Source organism: Egretta garzetta, unplaced genomic scaffold (genome assembly GCF_000687185.1).
Source record: "Egretta garzetta isolate BGI_Z169 unplaced genomic scaffold, ASM68718v1 scaffold353, whole genome shotgun sequence".
Taxonomy (NCBI): Eukaryota; Metazoa; Chordata; class Aves; order Pelecaniformes; family Ardeidae; genus Egretta; species Egretta garzetta.
In genome coordinates, this window is record NW_009259307.1 from 1,673,982 (window position 1) to 1,700,065 (window position 26,084).

Here is a 26,084-nt window from a genome sequence, read left to right on the forward strand (position 1 = left end):
TGTACCTAGGATTGCAAGTAGCTTTTAAAGGAGCACTTTCCAAAAAAAAGGTGATGAAAGAAAAAAAAAATGTGCTGTGCATACCATATTGAGAAGCAGGGTTATCACTGCAAAAAGTCAGTCAGATTGGCAGAATCAAACCTTGGAGCTATGAAGAAAGTAGATATTGAATCCAGATGTACTTTATGGTTGGTTTTTTGCATAGTTAAGATTTTGAAAATATCATTTATAAGTAAAATTATATCCAGCTAAGTTTGGTATTCAACTTTATCTTCTTTTTGATTTAACTGTTTCTCAAAAATGCTTTGTCTGAATGTCTGATTTCTTTATTCTTCCCCTAGATGGAAACTTTTTTACGTTTACAAGACACGAGCCTATTGGGGTGTGTGGCCAAATTATTCCTGTAAGTTGGAGCATTTATGTAAAATACAAATGTTCCTGTTACAAATGGAAATGCTTTTGAAATTTTGTCTACACAAGTGTATTTGTGAAACATTACCAATTAGAAGCTTTCAGATCCAGAAAGATAGAGACTATCCTGAGTACTCATCAAATTCTGCAACATGGAGTTTTTGATGAGTCAGTCCAGTCCACCCTTGTCTCTATCCTCCCTGTATACAGGGGAAAATAAATCTCAAAAGGTTGACTGATGGATTAGTTTGAAAGACAGAACTGTGCTTTGCTGGAACTGAAAGAATTAGAAATAAACAAGTAGGAGAGAGTAATATTTATAGCCTATAAGCAATAAGCTCTTTAGGACCTGGAACATCTGTTCTGCTCTGTACAGCATCCAGACAGCTGGATCTTTATGACTAAGACTCGTTCACCGTGTTGATGGTACAAGTAACAACACAAAGAATGTGTCCAATAAGCACAGTGATACTAAGCCATATGCTCCCAAGCTCCTGTTCAGACTATCTAAATTCCCAGTTTTGAAGTCTCTTACTTTGAGGATTCAAAAGGTCTGCCTTAATCTGAGCATCCAAAACACTGAGGAATACAACTTTTAAACTTATTTGTGAGGTCTCCACAGCTTTAACGGGTTGCTGTGAAAATGGTTATATGTACTAGGCACTCCTAATCCACCCACTTCTTTTCACATGATAGGTGTGAGCAGCCTGACCTGACCTGCTTGACAGTTTACCAGATGCTGAAATAGTCAGCTTGTATATCAGGTCTGCTCAAACATGTGGGTCCCACACATGTTCCTGATGTCTTTCAGTTGAGCTTGCAGATTTGCCCTCTCTTTAGACCACCACATGGATTTAGAGAACATCACTGGAATACATTTGGATCCAGCCTCTAGGAGAGCTTGGGAATTTGTTGGTTTAGATTCCCTTGTAGGTCAGGCACGGATACTTCAAGTAAAGCACTCAGAGTCAAGATACGCTAAAGAACTAGAAACACTAGAAGTGACCACTTTTAAATAAAAGTCCATTCTGGAAGTACAAATGGTTGGTACAAACACTGGCTTCCCTTATAAATTGTTGAAGGACTTCTGAGCATATCTTTATTTTCTCTCCATTGAAATGTGAACCCACCAAGCAGGAGGCTTTCACGTAAACCAAAAACTTTGAGGACTATGTGAATGCTGCAAAACACTTTTGCTAGCTCTTAATTTCAATTTCCTTTCCACTCGCACAATTCCACTTCAATGATGAAGATCCAGAAAACTCTGTAATCCCTTACTTTGTGTTATTTGTGATCCTGTTATTTTTCGGGGTGGGGTGAGACTGAAATGAGATAAGGAGAGAGATAAAGAATGGTTGCATATATAATCCTCCAAGCCTTCCTGACATAATAGGTAACTGTTAACTGCCTTTTCCCCCACTTTCATAAAGGTAAGACACACCATGTCTTTTGTGCTGAGGCTCATGAGCTCAATGCTTCCAAAACTATTAGAAATATTCTCAAAGGGGTAACCCATTTTTCCCCCAGCCACGTTGTCCCTCATATTGCTGAATACGGGGTCCAAAGCTGTCAGCGTCTCTGCAGCCTGGCTGGTCCGACCATGAGCGAGCCGCCAGTGAAACCTCCAGGGAAGAGGACAGGGGCAGCATTACATGTTATTACCTTGTCTCCCTTAGAAAACTGAATTGGTGATGGATGTGATCATTTAAGATAGCAAAACTCCCAATTTTACCACTAATCCAGCAACTTTCTGTAAGGCTTTGTTAGAGGAGTACACTTATTGTCTCTTGAGCTTTTAACCAAAACCTTGGACCCCCTGGACTCACATATACCAAAATCACTGGTCTTTGTATAGCATGGCTTGCCAGTTGCTTTTTCAAAATATCTGCAATCTGAAGAGAGTTCAACAAAGAGTTTAACCACCCAGTTGACAATCTGCGCTATTATCACAGAAAAATCAAAGGTATTTTGGTAATGTATTAGAAATAGGATACACCTTCTCATCTGTCTTTCAGTGGAACTTCCCACTGGTTATGTTCATCTGGAAGATCGCTCCTGCCCTTTGCTGTGGAAATACGGTGGTTGTCAAACCAGCAGAACAAACTCCACTGACTGCCCTTTACATGGGATCCTTAATTAAAGAGGTAAGTCACCAACAACAGAGTTTTTTGCCCTTCTCAGAAATGTGAGAGTATACTGCAGCTGAAAAGCCACAGAGGTAATATAAGCCAGGCTGTCCTCTGCAAGTACTTCTCATTGCATGTCTAGCCTTGTACTATGGAACCTACCTTACTGTAAACCAGTGAAGCAAATCCAAGGCAAAAGCATGCATACCTTTCAGCCTCGTCCACACATACAAAAAAAACCCACAATAGCAATTTAGTAAACTCCATTCTTTGGCAAACATATCTGTAGCACAAAAGCACAGTACCTTTCAAAGTCAAAAACAAACAAGGAGTCAAGAGCGGAGGACTTAGAGGTGGGTGGCAATGACTTTATTAGCATAGTTATCACAGAAAGGGACCTGTTTGTACAGCTAATTGTTATTATTTTTTAATTGAACAAACTCTTCATCCACCTGGGTTTATTATTAACAGGGAGCTGTAAAACTGAACTGGTGACTGCCAAACTTGTGAACTCTCTTCACACAGAAACTGGGAGAATACACTGTGTGCTCTTGAACACAGGGAGTGTGGTAGTTTCTCCAGTGTCTCCAAAGTTATGTTGACTATTGTGCCCAGCCCAGCAAACACCCAAAGAACAGTTAAATAATTTAGCTATCTTGCTTCCCAATACAATCAACAAATGTAATCTGACATGTTTGAAGAGTTGGCACAGATGTCAGTAATGACCAGCGCAGTAACCTTGCAGGGTGTTAATGGAAATGACTTGGCACATTTTATTATTCTGCTTCAAAACAATGATTCAGCAGAGCATACTGACTGGTTATGCGTTAATATTTCACAGAAAATAAACGACTATCAGGAAGGAGCCAAGTCTTGCCATTATTGCATCACATAGTAGATGTTATTAGATAATACCAGGGAGGAGGAATTACTTTAAAAAAAATATCAGAGATACCTTCTCCATTAATTTTTAACAGTATTAGAAAGTATACTTCTCTGAAAAAGCAACTTCACAGGCAAAGTAACTCAGTTCTGCTCCGAGTCTAATAAAATATTTATCCTGATATTCTGATTTCCTGAAAGGAGAGCTCATAAGTGGGAATGTGATCAGTGGTCCATTTTGTACATGCCCTTACAACAGTTACAAATTGGTAATGACTGGTATAATGCTAGAGCATTTTTAGTAAAAGGCAAGATTATTCTAATTTTACCCATTCATTCAGTGTTCATCTGAATGAGAAGTGTAAGTATATAATTGTTAAATGTCTTTGGTGTATTATCTGGTAGATATTATGGAGCTTTAAAAGAGACAAATATTTATCTTATCAAGTCCTTCAAGATTTATTCACCTAAATCTAGCTGAGTTTTAATTTACACCCAGATTACCCAAATAAAGTTGGAACCCAAATCCCTGATAGTGATCAAAACCTCAGTGATCACTTCAGTAGCTGCTTTAGACTTGTTGTGAAACTATCTGAAGACGTAATTTAACTTCGTACTTCTCAAGTGTCCACATTAAAAAAAAGTATAATCATGTTTGGTAATCCTCACTATCCTACTTAACAGTCCTCACAAGGCTCCTTTGCTAATATATAGAGAATAGCTTCTAATACAGACATAGAAATTAAATGCCCAAAGAGAGACTGTGTGAATTAGTCCCATAAAAATTTTCTTCCTACTTTTCTTTATAAATTAAGTATGAAGCACAATATTAAGCAAATGGAAGGAACCTCATTTTCTCCCCCATTCCAGGGTAAATATTAATTTGGAATATTAAATGAGCATAAAAAGCATTGATAGAATTTATCTGAGCATGAACCTGCAAGGACTCAAAGTTGCTTGAACAAAAATAATTGTCCAGTGTCCATAACACAGGATGTGAGGTTTAGGAGCTGTAACTCATCAGCTGAAATTCCCCATTTTCCAAATGAAAATGGAACCTTTGCATATAATTCCAAACTCCTGTTTAATGCTAAAAAGAGACTTATTTAAGTGATAATAAAGGAGATGAATCTTTTTGGTCTTTCAATTCTACGCTTGCTCTGCAAATGCCGTTGAGATCCCATAGTTGCTTCATAAGCCTGCAGGAAATCCAGCTGCACTTCACACAGGGCGTTTGTCTGACAAGCTGTTGGAAGGCAATAACTTACTTTGCCTATGAATGGAACATAACTAATATAGAATTGGTGGGAAACAATAGGTTTGATTTGGCCCTTAGGAAAAGCCTCATTAAATAGAGAATTTGCAAGATACTGGAACTGTGCATATCTCAGGTAGCCAGCTTTTTCATGCTTGGTAGTGGATATGCCTCTTCTGTGCAGTAAACTCTCACATTGTCCACTCTCAACCCATATTGAGAGGAAGAAGCAAAGACATTGAGTTTGAAGTACTATTTGCATCATTTTTCTTAATAGAATTTCATTGTAAGTCAGCAGATCATTAATTAAATTCCATCTAGCATGAGGGATAATAAGCAGAAATCATCATGGACATGGGATGATTCAAATAGCCTTAATGAACCAGACATGAAATTAAACACTTTTTCTTTACACATCTGACTGGGGGAGAAAAGAAAAAATAAAAGTATTCCTTGAAAATGGTACTGAAAACGAACTAAAATAAAATGTTCTTTTTTTCAAAAAAAAGAGCCAGTTCAATAGCCTAAAAGACAGGTGAGAGAAAGAGGGTGTAAATCATGTGAGAATGAACACATTTGGGGCTCTAGGGCTGAGAATAACTATATGACTGAGAAAAGGTGGCTGGAGAACTGAAAAGGGAAGTAAGAGTATATGAGACATGTTCTTCTAGTCATCATCCTTCCCCAGATTTACAGGATTCTCTCTTCCAATTCAGGCAGGTTTTCCACCTGGAGTTGTGAACATTGTGCCAGGCTTTGGACCCACTGCTGGAGCAGCAATTTCTCACCACATGGATGTGGATAAAGTAGCTTTCACAGGCTCTACAGAGGTACTATAATGAATACAAGAAAATATAAGCAGGAAATGTGCCCCTCTGATTCCCAGTAATGATTTAATGTCTAACTTGTTCTATGTAACCATTTTAACTTTTTTCTTTCTTTTGGCTGCTGGTTTGTTAAACAAAGTCTGTTTAATGATTTGTTGGTTATTATTAACTTTAAACATATTTAAACAATGTTTGTATTGCAGAAAAGCCCTTCAAACAAAGGCACTCCATGAGATACAATAGGTTCTAATAAACCAAGGTTATTTTAAGTCTTGTTCTTTGAAAAAGAAACATTTTCATAACTTTTTGTTTGCTGCTTTTTTTAAGAATAATTGTTTTTAAAAATGAAAAAAGTGAAACAGGCTGTGCTCCATTCTCTTTAATTTTTATAACAACAGGATGGTAGGAAGGTACTTCAGAAATCTCATTCCTGGTTCTGCACGCATATAAGTGAGGTGATGGCGTTATAGTATTTGAATGATACTGATGATCATCTGGGTGGTCTTAGAAGTGTATTTGAATATGTATCAGTTTAATAATTGAAAAGAAAGTCACTGCTAATCTTCCCTAACTTTAACTCTGAAGAACTGTGAGTGTTATAATTGAAGCAATTTCTCGGTGCAGGCATTATATAACTATACCCTTAACACAGTACATTATCTGTCTGTATGCACGCTACATGCAGGAGCTGCCAGCTGCTCTCAACTTGTACACTCCAAAGCCCCATGTCATGATCAGTACCCACTGAGTGCAAGAGCTATGTTTACTTTTAGAAACCTTTAGGTCTAAAGTAACAGGAAAAGAAAACAACCCAAAAACCTGACATCTGAGAAGCAGCCTGCAGATGTTCCCAGTGGACAGTAATAACTACAATTCCCAATGCCCCATGTGCCTCCAAAGGCAGGTAGATCAGAGGGTGCATTCATAGACTTTGGTGACAGTCCTCTTCTTCTCACAGTGTAATTTAGCAGCAAGAAAAGAAGGCAGGAAGCTGTCAGGGGCAGGAAGCTGTCTGATGTTTGCTGCACATGAGCAGTTACAGACCAGAGCCACCAGGACTATAAGAGTGTTTTCCCTTCACTGTTTTTCCAGGACAGTTCCTATTAAGTATTTCCTTTAATTGTTCCATTAATGGAAAGAAGCAGGGTAGGGTTTCTGCCTCGCAGTGTCCTTTCCTCCTCTTCTTTTTTCTAAGGGTGGAACTGGAATAAGAAAGAGTTGGCCATGCAGGCAGTGTGGATATCTACTTTTTTTCTCATACACTTTGTGCATCAAAGCACTTTCCAATGTACGGAGGAATTTCAACCTAGTGGGAGTAACTAGCAGAGCACAAAACAGTGCCTACTTTAGATTTCAGATACAAGCAAGTACAGTGTAAACTAAAAAAGCACCAGACACCTTTGTCAATTAACAAGAGCGTGTCCAGGGGGAAATTCTTCTAGAAAGCATTCCTGGTTTGTAGACTGACAAGTCACCCACACCCTGATTCTTGTTTTCTTTTTTCATTTATTTTTAATTCTACAATTACTGGGATAGTAGACAATTGTGAACTGATTTGCACTTTTGATGAACTCAAAGAAGTGTTACTGAGATCATAATAAACTTTTTGAGATGAAGCTGTCCTCTCCTTGCCTTTTAGGTTGGCAAACTGATTAAAGAAGCAGCAGGGAAGAGCAATCTGAAGAGAGTTACATTGGAACTTGGAGGAAAAAGTCCTAACATTATATTTGCAGATGCAGACTGTTAGTAACATTTTTATTATATGAACCTAATACTTTTGCAAGTCCCATGTTCTTTTTATTTTCTTTGTCAGTAAATTATTTATACCTGTTTAATAAAGGACATAAAAAAGTATGTTTTCTGGTCACACCATAGTTCTAAATTGGTGGCTCCTGAATGGATATGAACCTCTGACAACCTGTCTGCCTTTACTGTAATTACTGTAATTAAGGATCATCCTAATGCAACACGAATGCAGGACCAAAAGCACCTTGATGGATCTGATACAGGTTTATTAATTTTCTAGCTGAATACTCCCTTTGGAACTGTTGATAGGGCAAATAACGTTGAATCTACATTTCACATAGAACAGCTGCATGTTCTGTGCTACTCCTGATAAGAGTAGGTTTGGATAAGCAAATGGATGAATTTATGTGTTTTAAAGGGCCATAAAAATAAAAAGTGCTAAAAGGGGAAATGAGATGGAGTGACAAAAGTTTGTAAAGAATTTACGCCATAACCATTCAAGTTTATGACCTGATGAACTCTGCATTCCTTTGCAGTGGATGCCGCTGTGGAATTTGCACATATTGGCCTGTTCTACCACCAGGGACAGTGTTGTATAGCAGGATCTAGGATTTTTGTGGAAGAGCCTATTTATGATGAGTTTGTTCGCCGGAGCATTGAACGAGCAAAGAAGTATACTCTTGGGAATCCTCTGTTGCCTGAGGTACAGCAAGGCCCTCAGGTAAGTAATGTTATGTGTTTCCAAGACAACTGTGACCCAACTTCACACTTGAATGAACTTCTAAACCTCTTGTATTTGTTTCAAGGCTAAGTACAGTTGTCTAATAGTTAGTCTGGAGGACCAGGAGGAAGAAACTTGAGTAATGGTGGTCTGTGCCACTATCAGAGGCCTAAGAGTGATGTTTCTTTCTCTTTTCTAGTTCCTTTTATGGGAACAATAATATAGAACTGAAATGCTTTGAGAAAGCTCCAGTGCAACAGTGGTAAATGTGCAAGTACAATCACCCATGTCAGAGATTGCTAAAATTATATTCAAATAGTGCCACTGTAAGTGAGTATAGAAACATATAATTATGGAATCATTTGGTTGGAAAAGACCTTTAAGATCATTGAGCCCAACAGTAGCTGTCCACTACTAAACCCTGTCTCTAAGCACCTCATCTACCCATCTTCTAAATACCTCTAGGGATGGTGACTCAACCACTTCCATGGTTACCCCCTTCCAGTCCCTGATAACCCTTTCAGTGAAGAATTTTTTCATAATATCTAATCTAAACCTCTCCTGGCGCAACTTGAAGCCATTTCCTCTCGTGTTATCATTTGTTACTTGGGAGAAGAGACAAACACCCACCTCGCTACAGCCTCCTTTCAGGTAGTTGTAGAGAGCAATAAGGTCTCCCCTCTGCCTCCTGTTCTCGAGAATAAACAACCCCAGTTCCCTCAGCCACTCCTCATAAGACTTGTTCTCCAGACCACTCACCACCTTGGTTGCCCTTCTCTGGGTACGCTCCAGCACCTCAATATCCTTCTTGTAATAAGGGGTCCAAAACTGAACACAATATTTGAGGTGTGGCCTCACCAACGCTGAGTACAAAAGAAGAATGACTTCCCCTGTCCTGTTGGTCACACTATTCCTGATACAAGACAGGATTACATTGGTCTTCTTGGCCACCTGGGCACACTGTTGGCTCATATTCAGTTGGCTGTCAACCAGCACCCCCAGGTCCTTTTCTGCCAAGCAGCTTTCCAGCCACTCTTCCCAAGGCTATAGCATTGTATGGGGTTTTTATGACCCCAGTGCAGGACCCGGCACTTGGCCTTGTTGAACCTCATACAACTGGCCACAGCCCATCAATCCAGCCTGTCCAGATCCCTCTGTAGAACCTTCCTGCCCTCCAGCAGATCAACACCTTCACCGAGTTTAGTGTCATTTGCAAACTTGCTGAGGGTGCACTCAATTCCCTCATCCAGGTCGTTGATAAAGATATTAAACAGAACTGACCCCAACACTGAACCCTGGGGAAAACCACTTGTAACAGGCCACCAACTGGATTTAAGTCCATTCACCACCCCACCTTGGGCCTGACCATCCAGCCAGTTTTTTACCCAGCAAAGAGTATGCCTGTCCAGGTCATGGGCAGCCAGTTTCTCAAGGAGAATGCTGCGGGAAATGGTGTCAAAGACTTTACTAAAGTCCAGGTACACTGCATTCACAGCCTTTCCCTCGTCCACTAAGCAGGTCACCTTGTCATAGAAGGAATCCAGGTTAGTCAATCAAGATCTGCCTTTCATAAACCCATGCTGACTGGGCCTGATCTTCCGGTTGCCATGGATGTGCTGTGTGATGGCACTTAGGATGATCTGGTCCATGAACTTCCCCAGCACCAAGGTCAGACTGACAGGCCTATAGTTCCCCAGATCCTCCCTCCAGCCCTTCTTGTAAATGGGCGTCACATTTGCCAACTTCCAGTCACATGGAACTTCCCCAGTCATCCAGAACTGCTGATAGCTGATGGACAGGGGCTTGGTGAGCACCTCTGCCAGCTCCCTCAGTACCCTTGGGTGGAGCCCATTCAGCCCCAAAGACTTGTGTATGTCTAATTAATTGGCTGGCCAGGTCACTATTTCCTCATGGATCATGGGGCTTTGTTCTGCTCCCTGTCCGTCTGCTGGGTCAGGGGGCTGGGTATGTGGAGAACAGCTGACTTTACCATTAAAGACTGAGGCAAAGAAGGCATTAAGTACCTCAGCCTTATCCTCATCCTTTGTCACTATAGTTCACCCTGCATCTGGTAAAGGATGGAGATTCTCCTTGGCTGTCCTTTTTTATTCTCTTTCACAGAACTGGCCAATTTAAGTTCTAGCTGGGCTTTAGCCCTTCTAATGTTCTCTCTGCATGACCTTGCAACATCCTTGTAGTCTTCCTGAGATGCCTGCGCCTTCTTCCAAAGCTCATAGACTTTCCTCTTTTTTTCTGAGATCCAGCAAAAACTCTCTGGTCAGCCAGGCCAATTTTCTTCCCCACTGGCTCATCTTTCAGCATATGGGGATTGCCTGCTCTTGTGCCTCCAGGATTTCCTTCTTGAAGAGTGTCCAGCCTTCTTGAGCTCCCTTGCCCTTTAGGGTGGCCTCCTAAGGGACTTTGTCAACCAGTCTTCTGAACAGTCTGAAGTCTGCCCTCCAGAAGTCCAGGGTGGCTGTTCTGCTGAGCTCCCTCCTTATTTCTCCAAGAATCGAGAATTCTACCATTTCATGGTTGCTGTGCCCAAGATGTCCTCCAACCATCACATCACTCACAAGGCCTTCTCTGTTCACAAAGAACAGGTTCAGTGGGGAGCCTTCCCTAGTTGGTTAACTCACCAGTTGTGTCAAGAAATTGTCTTCCACACACTCCAGGAACCTCCTAGACTGTTTTCGTTCTTCTGTATTGTACGTCCAGAAGATATCTGATAGGTTGAAGTCCCCCACAAGAACAAGAGCTAGCAATCATGAGACTTCTCCCAGTTGCTTGTAGCGTATTTCACCTGTCTCCTTCCTGAATGGGGGTCTATAACAGACTCCCACCATGATATCTGCCTTGTTGGTCTTTCCCCTGATTTTTGCCCATAAACACTCAACCCTATCATCATCATCATTGAGCTGAAGGCAATTGAAACACTCTCTAACACACAGGGCTACGCCTCCACCTCTCCTTCCTTGCCTATCCTGCCTGAAGAATTTATAGCCATCTGTGGCAGCACTCCAGTTACATGAGTTGTCCCACCACATTTCTCTGATGGCAACTATATCATAGTTTTTCCGTTGCATGATGGCTTCTAATTCCTCCTGTTTGTTGCCCATGCTGCAAGCATTGGTATAGAGTAACTTGAGGAAATAAAATTTAATAGTGTTTTCCCCTTTTTCAAGGAGTTAGTGTTTCATTATGCTGCTGTCAGTTTTAGAATATTACACAATTAAAATGCATAATTTTGCACATTTTCCTGTTTAAGTTGAAAGGTTATGCCAACAGCTTCCCCATTAAATGAAGTGCTAAAATGCAACATCAAAAAACGTGACTATCACAATGCTGTGGATTCAATGGGTCAGATTAGAGCATTGTTAAGTTAGTTTTCATCTAGAGTCTTATTCCCACACCAGTTTGTACTACAGGATATATACTTTCTTGGCAGAGCTCTTATGCACATATTTGATTGTCACATAATTAAGGAACTATATTAAAGACAAAGCAAAAGCTGGAGACAAAGCAACTTCCACACATTTGATAATGTAATGTGTTCTTCACTGGTTATCACAGACATTTCATATAATCAAAGACGCCAAGTAAATTGGAAAACTGCATTCTAAGCCACACAAACTTTGGAGAATTTAGAAATAGTAAGGATGTTACTATTTGATATCCTGAAATGTGTCTGGCTAACAAGCTAATATGTTCAGCTGAATAATTTTAAATGCCAGAGAATAGGAAGTTTGAAACAAGTAAACTCCAGGTGTCTGGTGTACAGCTAATACAAAGCTAACAAGAATCTGCTCTTGTTATTGTGGCTTTACTGAGTTTTAAATTTATGCTAACAGTTTAAATGAGACATGACAGTAATTTTCACTAAAAGAAAAAAAAAAAAAAGGAAGGTTGAACATGTGGAAAAAAGCATTACTAAAACATTTGAAAGAACATGAAGACTTTTTATTCTTCCAGTCTCATCATTTGCCTTTCTTGACCTCTTTTTCTTCTCAGCAAGCTTTAGCAGAAATCTTAATTTTTTCACGGGTTAGGAAAGTTTCTCCTTTTAGAAATGGTATGATCCCTTTTAATGCAAAATTGTAACCATGCAGTTTAGGTAAATTTCTTTTGTGGTAATTATATTAAATATCTCTCCTTGTCTTCAGATTCCTTGTTGTGCTTTGACTATTTTTTTCTAGAAACAATGACTGGGCATATTCACTGTGCTCTCTTGTCATACAGCCTCCTTGAAAACCATATTTGTCCTCCAGTTCGCAGGTCGTCTGGGGCAACACTGTCTTCAGGCAGCAAATTTGGGCAACACTTTGCACAGTGGGCACCAAAGAAGAACCAAATGCCCTACTGGAATTCAAAAGATCATATATATGCTAATTAACACTTTATTAAGAAAAATAATTATGATGATAATAATAACAAAAGAATGACTGACAGCAATGTGAGCTGTATCATCTAAACATCTCTTCAAGAAGTTTATGCACAAGAGATATTTGGCCACCAGGGTAGCAGAAATTTTATGTCTTCAGCATGCAGTAAGGCAATTGTTTGAAAGCAGAATTACAAAAGTAGACTAAAAATCACCTCCTTATAAATATCCTTATAAATTCATATACTTATAAGCTTTTGTCACAGGTTTAGTTGAATAGCTGTTTAGTCTAAGACACAGCCAGGACTCCCAAGAACCTTTGAAAATATTATTGTGTTCTATAGTCATAGTAAAACTTGTTGCTTAAACTAAAATGTGACCTTTTTATTGAACAAATAGGAGAATAAGATACACGCCTACCCTGCTGATTCACGAATACGATCACAGAGAAGAAGCTTCTGTGCAGGAGTTCCCCTAGAATTAATCTCAGTATCTTCATGAGCCAGAGTTTAAAGAGTTGAAGTCTGAAAGAGTGAAGGAAATAATCATGAAAATGGAACAAATAAAAAAAAAAAAAAAAAAAAAAAAAAAAAAAAAAAAAAAAAAAAAAGAGGGTGTTAGAGACCTCTACCAAACAATCTTTACCATTGAGTTTTACATGACATAAATGTACATGTTTTCCCTTCATGCCTGAAGTGGTGATTGGTTGATTTGGAGAGGGAAGGAGAGGAAACAATGTGTGATCTGTTTCTAGTCCACATTTACACTATTTCATTTTATCCACTTTGTCACTGAGAACTGGAAGGAGTTAGAGAAATATAAGCCCCTTCTGTATGGCCACCATAAACTCCTCTTCCAGCCAAAGACCATGCATGTTGCTATACTATAGAGCCGAACTGCAAGAGGCTTGGCATATGTTGAATTTGTTGGTAGGCTTGGGCAAGTGGAGGGGCAGTGACTGGCTTAATACCATAAACAATCTGCCATCTGTATTTCTCAAACCACAAACGTACGTGTCTTTATTCCACTAATAAATCAGAATGAACTGAAAACAGCATTGAATTCCAGTTATATTTTTATTGTTGTTTTTTAACTTACTTTAATAATTTAGGAAAACAGTATGACCAATCCACTAGACCGAGTTAAGTAAAAAAGGTCTTGCTGGCTAGCTCAAGCTCTCTGTTATTTTTGCAGAATCAAGCTCAGCAATTTTTATTTTGATGAACCATTTGCAGCTGGCCAGAGTACTGGGAGAAGTATAAAACACATTCATTTTATAGATTTTTTTTTCTTTTTTTTTACTAAAGAAAACCGGGATATCAGTCACTCTACAGCTGATTCTCCTATGTCAGAATTTCTGATTACTGGTCTATTTGAGAAAAGCCTGCAAAGTTTTGAGAAGATAGTGACAAGAATATTTGCAGGGCTCTCCAGCTGTTCCACCTCAACACTTGCAATTGAACAAAGCAGCAACATTGTTAGGTTTTGGTTAATGAGCTAGAAGAACAATTGTTATCAGTGTGTGTTGTTTTCATCCCCGTAATATCTTTTCATTTAGATTGATAAGGAGCAGTTTCAAAAAATCCTGGAGCTAATTGAGAGTGGGAAAAAAGAAGGAGCCAAACTGGAATGTGGAGGAGGTCCATGGGGAGACAAAGGTTACTTCATCCAGCCCACAGTTTTTTCTAATGTTACAGATGATATGCGCATTGCAAAAGAAGAGGTAAATAAATTCTTGGCAGTCTGTGCTTTCCTTAGAGATTGTCTGTTTAAATGTCTTTACAAAATATCCATTTAGAAGGTCAAGTGGCTACATAAAAATGCTCTCAGTAAATCTGTTGTTCCATCCTGGTGGTGTTTTAAGTGCTTTTCTTGGTTTCTGATGCCCATTTCACCAACTCAGTGAAGGTGAGGGAGAGAAGTGCGAGGCTGGCCTGCCAACAAAGGCTCTAGCTTAAGCTGGCGGTAGATAAGAAATGCTGAAGTTCGGATTTTTTACATCACCCCATACTGCCCATGTATCAGAGTCACAGTAACCTGTAACAGAAAAGCAAACCTTGAAGCCACAGCTTGTGAATTCTTTGCACTGTCTAAGGAGCCACGTAAATTGGGCATTGGACACAATATGCACCAAGCAGCTGGTTTGCAATAGGAGAAAATAGATTATGCCTCCCCAGGTATTTTGTTGGTGGCTATTACAGCAAAGCAGAGTTTTGCCTGTGCAGGGTTATTTAACCTGGATCAGATCTGTCTACACAGCATTGAAGGAGCTTTTACTGATCCAACTAAGTTGGCAGTGCCAGGGCAGCAGTGTTCATCTGCAAGGAACAGGAGAGAGTTAGGACTGCAGAGCTGCTATGCCATAGAGAAAAATTGTTCTGTAAACACAGCCTCAAAGTCCAGTCATGACCTCTCCTCTGTGTTATTTTACATTCACCTTGACTAATAACTGCTGCAATTGTGCTGCAGTTGGTGTCCATTATACTTCTTTATACTAGAAAGCTCCTTCACGATGGTTACAAATCTAGGTGTTGTTTTATATAGACAGTGATGTTGCTGATGCAGTCTGCTGAACATACCTAGTACATTCAGCAAGAGTCAACAGGCTTAGTTAAAATGAACACCAGAGCATCTAGAGTTAATTGTGACAGGGTATATATACATATATATATATATATATATATATACACATATACAGCTGTATAACAGGAGAGAGCTGTATGAGAAATAATTTTGATTGTTTCTGCCGGTCTGGGATGCAGGTAGGAAGCTGCACAGATGTTTTTCCACAGACTACTTTCTTTTCTGTCAGCAGTACAAGAACTGCTTCTCTCATACTATTTTCAGTGTATTGAATAATGAAACCCCAGAGAGCCAAGGCAATTTAAAGAATATCCAGGTTGTGAAACTCACAGCTTGAACAGTGGGGGAAATTCAGTGGTTTTCTGTTCTATGTAAACCAATCCCTGCAACTCTAGTTGTAGAAGTGCTAGAAACTAGCACTAAACACTTTCTAGGAAAATCAAGTGGAAAGCTCAATCTATGGGAACCAAAGTCATCAAATGTAGTAATGCCCCCCTGCCCTACCGAGCCTTGGAACTGTGCAGTGGGCATGGGCACATCTGGAAGAGAACACAGAGTGGCAATAGTGAGAAAGCTGAGCCTGAGTGACTATTATCTTGCATAATACCCATATGGAAAGCAGAATTAAGTTGCTTCACTTGGTGTACATGCCCAATTGTGCAGCTACCTGCAGAGATAGAAACCTAATAGAAAGTTTAGGGGAAGGAAAAGTTGAATGTCTTTCTCAGCTCTAAAACTTGGAGCTTACCAAGAAAATACTAGTTTATTGGTAACCAGTTTAGATATATGACTGTGATTCCATGCTAACTACCTTTATGGTGGGTGTCTTTTCATCTTTAATTATTTGCCTTCATAATTTACCATTTATTTATTTATTTATTTATTGTTTTATTAAGCATTATACAGTAGGCTACCTTGATTCTCTCTATACTACAAAAATCTTACCTTTATGTGAATTTAGAACTCTTTTTAGAACTCAGTTCTGAGATGTAAACTCTTGAATGAATGAATTCAGGAATAAGGCCATCTGACAGAATTAATTTTTGAAATATAAAATATTTACAATAGTAAGCTATACTATTCCACTTCATATGTTTACACGTGTCTGAAACAGATATTTGGACCTGTTCAACAAATCATGAAGTTTAAAACTGTAGATGAAGTTATCAAGAGGGCAAATAATACTACCTATGGCTTAGCAGCAGCAGTTTTTACCAAAGATATTGATAAAGCACTGACGTTTGCAGCTGCTCTTCAGGCTGGAACAGTGTGGTAAGTAATGGCTTTTTTAATTCTTCCTTAGAACTGCAGGCGCCAGTGGCAGTAATTTTGGGATATTTTAACACTTCTTTGGGTGGTATACCCAAAGAATGTATCTATTGAAATATATACCTTGAAATATATATATATATATATATATACACACACATTTCAATTCCTTGTCATCTTTGGAGAGGCAGATTAAAGCCATCCTCCCGTGTCTCTCTTCCCCTCACCTTTCCATGCTTAACATGCTATTAAATAAATATTTCTTGTAAGTCTTCATACAATTGTCCTGTAAACTTAGTCTGAAAAAGGAAATTAACTTGCTAAAAAGGAAAACATATGAAAGTAAATACAGTGAGAGTGTTAGTTTCCTTTCTATTCAGGATCTGGGGATAGCCCAACACATAATTTACAGAGATTGTTTTCTGTACGGGGTAAAGGAACTAATTATCTGAATTTCTGTGGCCATTAACTTGGTCAGAAATCCACCTGTGATGGAAAAGATTGCTAAAATGTGGTTGAGAAAATTAAGGAAACACAAGTGGGGGAGAACTGCTACCAGTACAAGGACAACTATTTCCATTGATGGAAAAGAAAGAGGCAACTTGCCTGGAAAGGCAAAGGCTGAGAGATGCAAGAGTGAAAGCTTGGAGGAATAGCACACTGAGTCTAATGACTATCACTGATAGAGATGTGCATTTCTCTACCGTTATCTCAATGCATCAGAAAGAGAACAACTAATTTTACTTGAACGCAAAACCTGTATCCAATTCACATTTTATCTAAAAGAACTTACAACCAGCACAAATTCCTGCCCAAGTCCTGTAACCTAAAAACATACACTTTCTAAAAATATGTCAACAGTTTTGACTTAGGAGTTGACATTCTTTAAATGGATCAAAGTTTAAAATAATTGTGGAATCTTTGGTTTTTACTCTTACATGATTGCTGCTCTGTCTAGGAGACGAATCTGTCTTTTGTTGAAAACAGTAGACTGGCAGCAGGAGAAATTATAAGATATGAAAATAGAGAATATCTGATTTGGCAATGTTGCAAGGCAAAAAGAGCTTCCCAGCTAGGCAACAGAATGCACATTCTGCCAAAACTCTTCATGCTACAAATTTCCCTGTGAAATTCCTTTCTTACTCATGATTGTATTTTTATTCTCAACCACAATACAGAATATGGTGTAACATTCAGTAGAACCAAAACAGAACTTCCTAAACATATCCTGAAGCGATCCTGAATTCATCTATTGGAAGTGCACCTGCAGAAGACTTAACTGTGACTAGTCTTTGGTTTGAGAGCTTATGCACTAGTTAGGAAAGAATTTTATCATAACTATCAGAGAAAGCTATGACTGTTACTCTGCTTGAAGACCCATGAGGAGTGTTAGAACCCTGATCATAAGTGTAGGTTCTAGTAATGCTTTGTTTCTCTGAACCTCAAAGTACACAGATTTTTGCAAATATATTACTTAGATATAGTTTGTGAATATCACCATAGTTTTTTTAGTCAACAAAACACACTGATTTTTAGAAGTGAAAAAAAGTTGTTTCATGCTGTCAAAAGTAATTTTCTTGTTCTTCCAGGGTTAATTGTTATAGTGCAATGTCTGCTCAGTGTCCTTTTGGAGGTTTTAAGATGTCAGGAAATGGACGAGAAATGTAAGTAAATACATTTTAAAATGTAGATTCACAGGAACTTCAAAATGAAATTCTAAAACCCAACTTTAAACATTCATAATTAGGATGTCTAGTTTGAGATTTTGTCAAATTAGTCTATATAGTGTTTAGGAGGCTTCATTGTCAGAGACAATGTCAAGCAAAGAATTCCTCTACAAAACAAATAAGAAAATTGCTTAGATACACATGTTTTCAAAATGACCATTTTTATTAGCTTACAGTCTACTGAAACTCAAAACTGATCATTGTGTTTATGGTTTACAGTTCTTGCATATATATAGAAAGTGTCATTTGCATAAAGATTTATATGTGTGTAGTTTGTGGAATCCCCTTTAAATGCTAGGTTTTTGAAAACACAAGACATTTCAAAATCCGTGATTTAAACAAGAGGTTTCAGTTTAGAAGTCTTGTGACAACAATGTTTTTACAGTGCATTCCAATTTGGTCAAAAGTTATGATAAAAATGGTCATCTGTAGTCTTCAGACCTTTGGTCTTTTCCCAAACTAGAAGTGGAAGGGTGTGCAGAAATGATAAGCTAATCAAATTCTTTCAAACTTCTATGGTTTAATTTCAATTTGAAACATGTCCTGTCTTGCCTGTATTTATCCTGATCTTCGTATTAGCAAGAAAATCATGCAATGTGTTACATCATGAAGCAATTGATATCATGCAAGTTTATTACATTACTTAGAATTAATTCTTCTGGGTTTTTTTCAAACAGAAATCACAAGAAGTCCTGTGTTAAAAATGCCATATAACTGGAAACAACAAATTATTTTTAGAGCAACAAATGAAAAACAAAACATGGATGTTTTCCCTTTTATTAAGCCAAATGCATAGTACTTTTAATGGAAAATATTAGTAATTAATGAATGCATGTGCAGGTGAAGTGCTTCAGATCTTCCTTTACTCTTTTTTCTTATTTTTCTTAAGAGATAAAGGCTAGGGTTTTTATGCTTGCTTATCACTGGACTCAATCTGCTCCTGATGGCAAAGGTCCCACTGACTTCAAAGGAAACAGAGTTATGCCAAAGCTGAGAGTATTCGAAAATGTCAGAATGAAAAAAACACAATAATTTAGGCCATTACTATCAAGGACCACTTTGCATTTGCTGCATGCCAAAAATTGGGAGATCATCAATTATGAATTACAGCCTTTTGCAGAAATATTTTAGGTATTTATTTGCTGGAAATAACAGGAAAACAATAATAGGCCACAAATAAAATAAAACAATAAAATTAATATTCTCTAAAACAGTACACTTTGAAGGAGTTAAGCTTTTTTTACAAATTAAGTTTTCCGTAATGCTTGATTCAAAATCACAGTTCATGGGACAATAAAAATACTCCTGCTAAAGGGCAAGGAAGGAATTAACACCAAATAGATGTCTGCCATGAAAAAAAGTTTTATAAACATGTGGCAATCAATTTTAGGAGAGCTGGAAACATGTGAAACAGCTGCACGGAAATAATCAGGAAGTCAGTCTATAAAGCCATTGACTTCCTTGAATCCAAGAATAAAATTCCTGTATAATTCTTGGAACGATAATGCCATTGTGAATTAAACTACTGAATGTCATACACTAACAGAAAGCCTCTTCAAAAATGAAGGGAATCAGTACATGTTTTCCTACAGCATGAGAGTCCTGAACACAAATTTGTTTTGCCTACATATGTACCTAGTAAGATGACAGTGAGAAGTGGATAACATTATACAGTAGCAAACTGTTGTTCTATAGAACAATCAATTATGTCTAAACAGTTTGCGTCAGATGTCCAACATCTAGGCACACAAGCAAGCTTCATCTCATCATGTAAAATATAAAGGTGGAATCATGCTAATAACATGTCAGTGAGATTTAAGTGGTTTTCACTGTCTGGCAGATTTCACAGTGGGTTAATTATGTCCCCCATTTACTTGAGAAGAAGCGTCTATTCTTTGACTCTGGAGAAAACTCTTAACATCAGAGGAAGGCCTTTGCAAAAGACTTGTTGAGCATGCTTGTGAAGACCTAACATGAGCCTGACTGGCTGCACAGAAACACAGTTTAGACATGCACTAAATTGATTAAATGCCATTCTTTCGCACAGAAATGAAATTGCTCTCTCTCCCATTTTTCTCAGGAGGCTCAAGCTTTTTGAAAGGCTTCTAGCAGCAGTCTAGATGCACAGATGTCTTCTGAATATGTCCTGTATACTTGTTATACATCTGGCCAATTGCACAGCACTACCGAAAATCCCATCCAGGACATAACTCATATAAAAAGCATTAGCATAATATTACTCTTGCTTCTCTTTTATCTAGGGGAGAATATGGCCTTCATGAATACACAGAAGTTAAGACTGTCACAATCAAAATCCCACAGAAGAACTCATAATGCTGCTTGAGGTGTTGAGGTGCAGAATTTAACATCTTCAAATGAACCTAAAAAGGCTATGTGAATTCTGAAAAGTTTTATATCCCAAATTATTCATTAACCTTTTTGCTTTCTGATTGTATAAGAGGTACTTGCTTACATTAACAATATAACAAATAATGTAGAAAATTTTAATGTGATTAACTGAGAAAAGGAAACTTTAATGTCCACTACATAGCTAACTAATTTTGAAATTCTTGTTCATAAAGAACTATTTTTTATTCTCAGTGGAACGTCTCTGTAGTGCTATGAAAATGTTCCTTTTTCAATATATTCTACAGGTACAGTTTGAATTTATGTGCTTTTCTAAATGTTAGATGGAAAGCTCTCTTTGCTTTTTCTTTTCTTTGTGGCCTTAACAAAAGCACTTATGAGTAATTAGATAGATACTTTCCTGTGTCTTTCAAAAATAATAGACTTCTTCTAGATATATTTCTTAGACTACTGTTGTTGATCATTTTGCTACACAAATGTAACCTGGATAATATTAAACTATATTAAAGTCCACCTTCAAAACGTAATATTGCTCCTTTCATTGGTCTTTTATATTATATGGGTTTACCAGTGGGCACTATGAAGCATGTTTTATAACCATAAAGAGGCACTACTGTATCGATGGTGTGTTTAGGTTATCAGAAATATACTATACTGGCTATATGGAGACTAAAGTTCCTAATTCTTTGACAGTATTATAAATGGAAAAATCTGAACACACTGAACACTGGACAATTTGCAAAGAACCAGCACTTGCCTTTGTATTGATAAGTATATGAAGAAGTCTTAACAGGTTGCAAGCAAGAAATGTTGAAGGGAAAGAATAGAAGGGGAGATGAGGAAAAGCAATCTCCTTTGTGATTGATACCTGCTCCATTTTTCCTGTACTCATATGCCTGCACATAACTTGCATGTTTTCCTCCCTCCTCTCTCTTCATCTCGTCCATTGTTTCCCTTCATCCTTTCTCCTCATGCTGTTTTTCATACATCTGCTTATTCTCATAAAAGCCCTCTGTATGTGTCCCAAGCTGATCATAACCTCTAAGGTCTCTCAGTATGTGAAGCTTCAGTGTTTCACAACTGTCAGCCAGAGCAGCTATCAGCACCCTCTAATGGCCGCTCACCATCAGCAGCCACCAGATAATCTCTGGGTCAGTTGTCTACAGACACCAAGTACAGCATTTACATAGCCTGCTGCTGACAGGGTCATATTTTCTCTGGACTGAATCCAGAGCCACAATTCAGCTCTTGTTAGAGAGGTTCAGCCTTACGTACAACCTTACGTACAAGCTCTGCCTATTAGTAAGAACATAGCACACCACAAATTTTTAAGCAGCAAGTATGGAGAATTTGCACAGTATTGAAAGGAAAGAGGTTTTGTTCATTTTGATATGCTTGTCAATTTTTATTTTTTTTTATAAGACAGTTAAAACAAGGCCCAGAACAGGCTTTCACCCTATGAGTCTTCTCTGGATGCCTTTTTTCATGAAGTTAAGAACTGGACATAAGACTTGTGGTACACGTATATCTCTCCACAGGCCTCTACATTACCTGTTCTTGAAAGGTGTTAGCTCCAAATCCCATACATATGACTCTGAAATAATTTCATTAGCCATAGTTGTCAGACAAACCCAAAATGAGGAAACATATGATGAAATGAGTAACAAAATTATAGAAGAAGGGAAAGAAGAAAAAGTGAATCAAAAGTAAATTTGTACTGTGCCAATAATTAGCAGAGACTGCTCAACAGAGGAAAGTGTACAGAAGAAAGCACAGAAATCAAAATAAATGCCAAATAAAGGGAAAAGGAAAAAAAATCCTGAAGAAATAAGCTGCACAGAAGAAAAGAATGGCAAAACACTCAAACAGACTTTAAAAGTGGTAACAAATACAGTATTAGAGAAAATCTGGATACAATGGAAGATTAAATACTTATAGACAGATGAAAAACAGTATATAGAGCAGGTATGGATCTTCATAAATCTCTACTGTCCAAATTCCACTTTTGCTGAAGTCAATTGTAGAAGTCTCAAAGGAGGACAAATAAGCAAACTGACAGTAAGTCTACACTTGCATTTTGGTTTGGATAAGGAGTGCAGCTCTGAAATTATATTCCTGATCATCCCTACTTACCTTCTTTGGTTCACATGGAAGAGTGATACAGGGGAGCAAAACTGGGTGCCTTTTCAATGACATTAAGCCAGAAGATGCACACTTTGCCGATGTCTGGTATGATCCAACCGCTAATAACCATTCAGCTCTTGGAAGCAGACTAGGCTAGCCTGAAGCAACCCCCCTCTGAATGTGTACTATGTGGGCAGTTGGTTCTCATCTCCTCACAGTGTCCTTTGGCAGCCTAGGACTAAAAATCCAGTCCCATCAGGCTATGCTGCTTGCAACTGCAAGCACAAGCAAAGAATGACATTGAAATACAACCCAAGGAAAGAGAAAACCCAACATAAATAGAGGGTTATAGGATAAAGATCAACTTGAACCTTGCATGCATATATGTATTCTTCTTTACAATGCCTAAAATATTTTAATACTGTTCTCAGCAATATTGTAGATCTATTTTAGTTCATTTGACAGAATATTTCTCTTATTTATAGGTGAAAGAAAGCTGGCAATGGTCTTGTTTTGTCAATTTAAATGTTTCAATGTTATCAAAATGTAGCATCTGGTAGTAACTTTAAGTTCTCATTTTTTCCAAAGCCTTATGTCAGAGAAGTGTTTCCATGTGCATATTACACGTGAGAGAAAGTGTGAGAGAGAGAGGCAAAAGAAGGCAAAGACTGTCGTTCATCCAAAGTGAAACAACCAACTTTTTCATCAGAGCCAACTATAGCTTTGGGTTAACCTGATGACACGCTGAAGTTGTTCCCCAGAGATGCCAATGTAAAGAGATACACCTTTTGGCATCTGGTAGGTTTAAGGAATTCAACATGTGTATGTTTGCCTAAAGCACTTGAGATGTGTTTGAAGGAAGCAAACAAGGGCTCAATAAATTGCATAGTCCAGTTTACCTTACAAGAGTACATTAATTCACAGTGCATGGCAAAGTGTCTAGCCAAGAAGAATTTCAGAATATGGTCCCATTTGTTCCTGAACCATCCAGTTACTAACTCAGAGTCAAGGTTGGGAGTGGATTTCTCTCCACAATGCATACACTATTACTACTAGTACAATATCTCTGTGAGTACAAGAATGTCCTTTCACAATTAAGAGTGTTTGTAACTGTGTTCATAGCACTAAAGACGCCATCTTATGGTGAAATATCTTTGCTATGTCTTTGCATTATACCTGCACATGGGTACTGTGGCTTGTGATCATGCAGTCTGGGCAGGACTCCACAAATATTACACAGGTAATTAAGGACACCCTTTCTTTCTGGGCTTGAATCACTATCGTGTTACTCCTGTTACATGCCAAAGCACCACCATTGAAATTTACTGGGATTAAACACAAGAGCAATAGTTGATCTCTATGTAAATATTGCTTATGTTAGTGAAGTTGTAGTCAGCATTTCACAGAGAATAAAAATTAACAAGAGAAGTGAGCTTGATACACTTCCTTTCAAAGCCCCTGAAAACTGACTGATATAATCAGCAGCAATTACTAAATTTATATTTCACATTTGGATTGAAGTGATATTTTTCATATAGTTCTTCAAGGCAGCGGGTACCTGAGTAAATAATGTACAGCAAAATTCCAGCCCATCTGAATGGGACTATTTCTTTTTCCAGTGAACTACCTTTCTATCCCCTTAACACTATTGAATGTATACCTTTAATTTTGATGGAAGTGTGACCAAGGAGATGTTTTTGCAGTTTTCGTGGAAAGTTATGTTTCAGGCAGTTTTATAGCATATAGAAAAGCAAGTCCTAGAAACTTGGTGTCCTTAAAGCCATTGTCTTGCCATCACTGAGGCCATCCCTGCCCCCTACCCTGCCCCTGACACACTATTTTTTTAAGTGGAAAGCTGTTGAATGTCAACATCGGGATAGAGTGACCCTCAGGCTATTTCAGTCAAAATAGTGAAGCTGTAAGGAATTCTCATTCTGTCTCAAGAAAGAAAATTATTTATAATCCTTGACTGCCAGATATCCAGGTCTTAAGACAGACAAGAGAAGATATGGAAAAAATATTCAGAGCAAGAAAGGCATCTGGCTTGGATAAGAAGTGAAAATTCCCTGATGAAGTAGGTTTTAGGGAGGAATTTGAAAGATGTGAGAGCTTGGCAGGCAAAAGGGCTTGGGGGGAGGAGAGTGGCATATTCCATCTGGGACACAAAAAATAAGTGCAAAAGGACAAGTGCAAGAAAAAGAGGGAGAAATGAAGGGAGCAATAGCAGAAATATAAGGAGTCTGACGAGGAATGAAAGCAAAGCTAAGAATCACCCTGAGATTCTGAAAGATCTCACAGTACGATCTCATTGTAATTCTGTAAGAGTTAACACGAAGGGCTTTAATAGATGAAGTGTCCTTCCCCAGCCCCTCCATCATCATGTTTGCTGTCAGATTGTATTCGACCTGCCTGATCCTCCTGCTCTCCCTCTTCTCATTCAAGTCATGCTCCAGTTCTCTTGATGTTGATGCTGTTTTCCACCTATTCCTCTACTGAAAAGTGAGATTTAAATAACTCCCTATTAGGAAAAGTCCACTTCAAAATAAAGTAGCAAAAAAAAAGTCTCTGAAAATTTGGGAATAAGAGTTCCCTGTGAACTAAGTGGGAGGCCCTAAGGACTGAATTATAACCTTTGCTATGCTGAGAGAAAAACAGTGGCTTGATGAATATACAGCTCTGGAAACAAAAGTTAAAGATCTGGAAGCACAACATAAACTGTCTCAGTCAAATAAAATGCTGTATAGTCTCGTAGGAAGGACATAAATCACTTGTTGCATGAAAAATTAGACAAGCATAAAGATCCAATAAACAGAACAGAGTATTGTGTGGTTTGACTGTTGAAAATCCAACTTGTGAAACAATCCCCAATAGGCAGCAACAAAGATGATTCATACACAGTATAATAAACTGGCCATACAAGAGGAAGAGACCACAGCTGCTTTTACACATTACTAGTAGGTGTTGCAGAGAGATTTGGGAGAAGTATTAACCAAAATACAATAAGGTTGTCCTCAATGGGAGCAGAATAGAAGTAGCTAACTCTTCCAAGAAAAATTATTAGTACTGAGGTTTCTTTAGAAGAAGATCCAAGAAAGCTAGAAGAGATAGCAGCGAGGAAAGGGTTTGTTTTATTATTTTAGTTTATATCCTCATATTGCTTATAGTTCTATGTGGGGTATAGGATTATGACTAAATAATAGCCTGACAATTCCAAATGCTCAGTACAACCCCATTCCAAGATGGCTCTGGACAGAAAGCAATCTGACGAACTCTGAAAAGCATTTCAAGTTATTAAATGAATGACTGGAACTGGGCACCATCTTCTCACTGTCACTGCAGAAAAATCCCTTAGCCATCAGTACCTCTTTCATGGACTACTAAGAAGCTTTGATAAACATCTCTGATAAAGAATCTTCGACCTTGCTTACCCATTGTGTTGATGGCAATTTTTAAAAGACATAGGATTCTGTGGCCTTCTCCATCTCCAGAAATCCTCAAGGAAAAGAATTCATGCAAGCTATCTCCTATAAACCCTCATCACCAATCAGCAGAGCACTTATTTTTAGCACAGTGCATGAGCCCTTATACAGCACATCGGTCAAGTTCAAACTACAGGTAAAAATGCCAATACATACATTTGGATGATGAATGAACACAAGAAAATC

General features: G+C 38.2%; 1 protein-coding gene across 1 annotated transcript in view; it reads left to right on the plus strand.

Annotated features, from left to right (window-relative positions):
* ALDH1A1 (aldehyde dehydrogenase 1 family member A1) overlaps positions 1-20,262 on the plus strand; it is a 57,062-nt gene extending 36,800 nt beyond the window's left edge. The window contains exons 9-17 of the mRNA XM_009636126.2: positions 342-403; positions 2,427-2,555; positions 5,391-5,504; positions 7,141-7,243; positions 7,784-7,968; positions 13,908-14,072; positions 16,047-16,204; positions 17,791-17,865; positions 20,190-20,262. Of these exons, the coding sequence (XP_009634421.2) occupies positions 342-403; positions 2,427-2,555; positions 5,391-5,504; positions 7,141-7,243; positions 7,784-7,968; positions 13,908-14,072; positions 16,047-16,204; positions 17,791-17,865; positions 20,190-20,262 (1,064 nt within the window). The remainder of the gene's footprint in view (positions 1-341; positions 404-2,426; positions 2,556-5,390; positions 5,505-7,140; positions 7,244-7,783; positions 7,969-13,907; positions 14,073-16,046; positions 16,205-17,790; positions 17,866-20,189) is intronic.
* Positions 20,263-26,084: the final 5,822 nt, after the last annotated feature.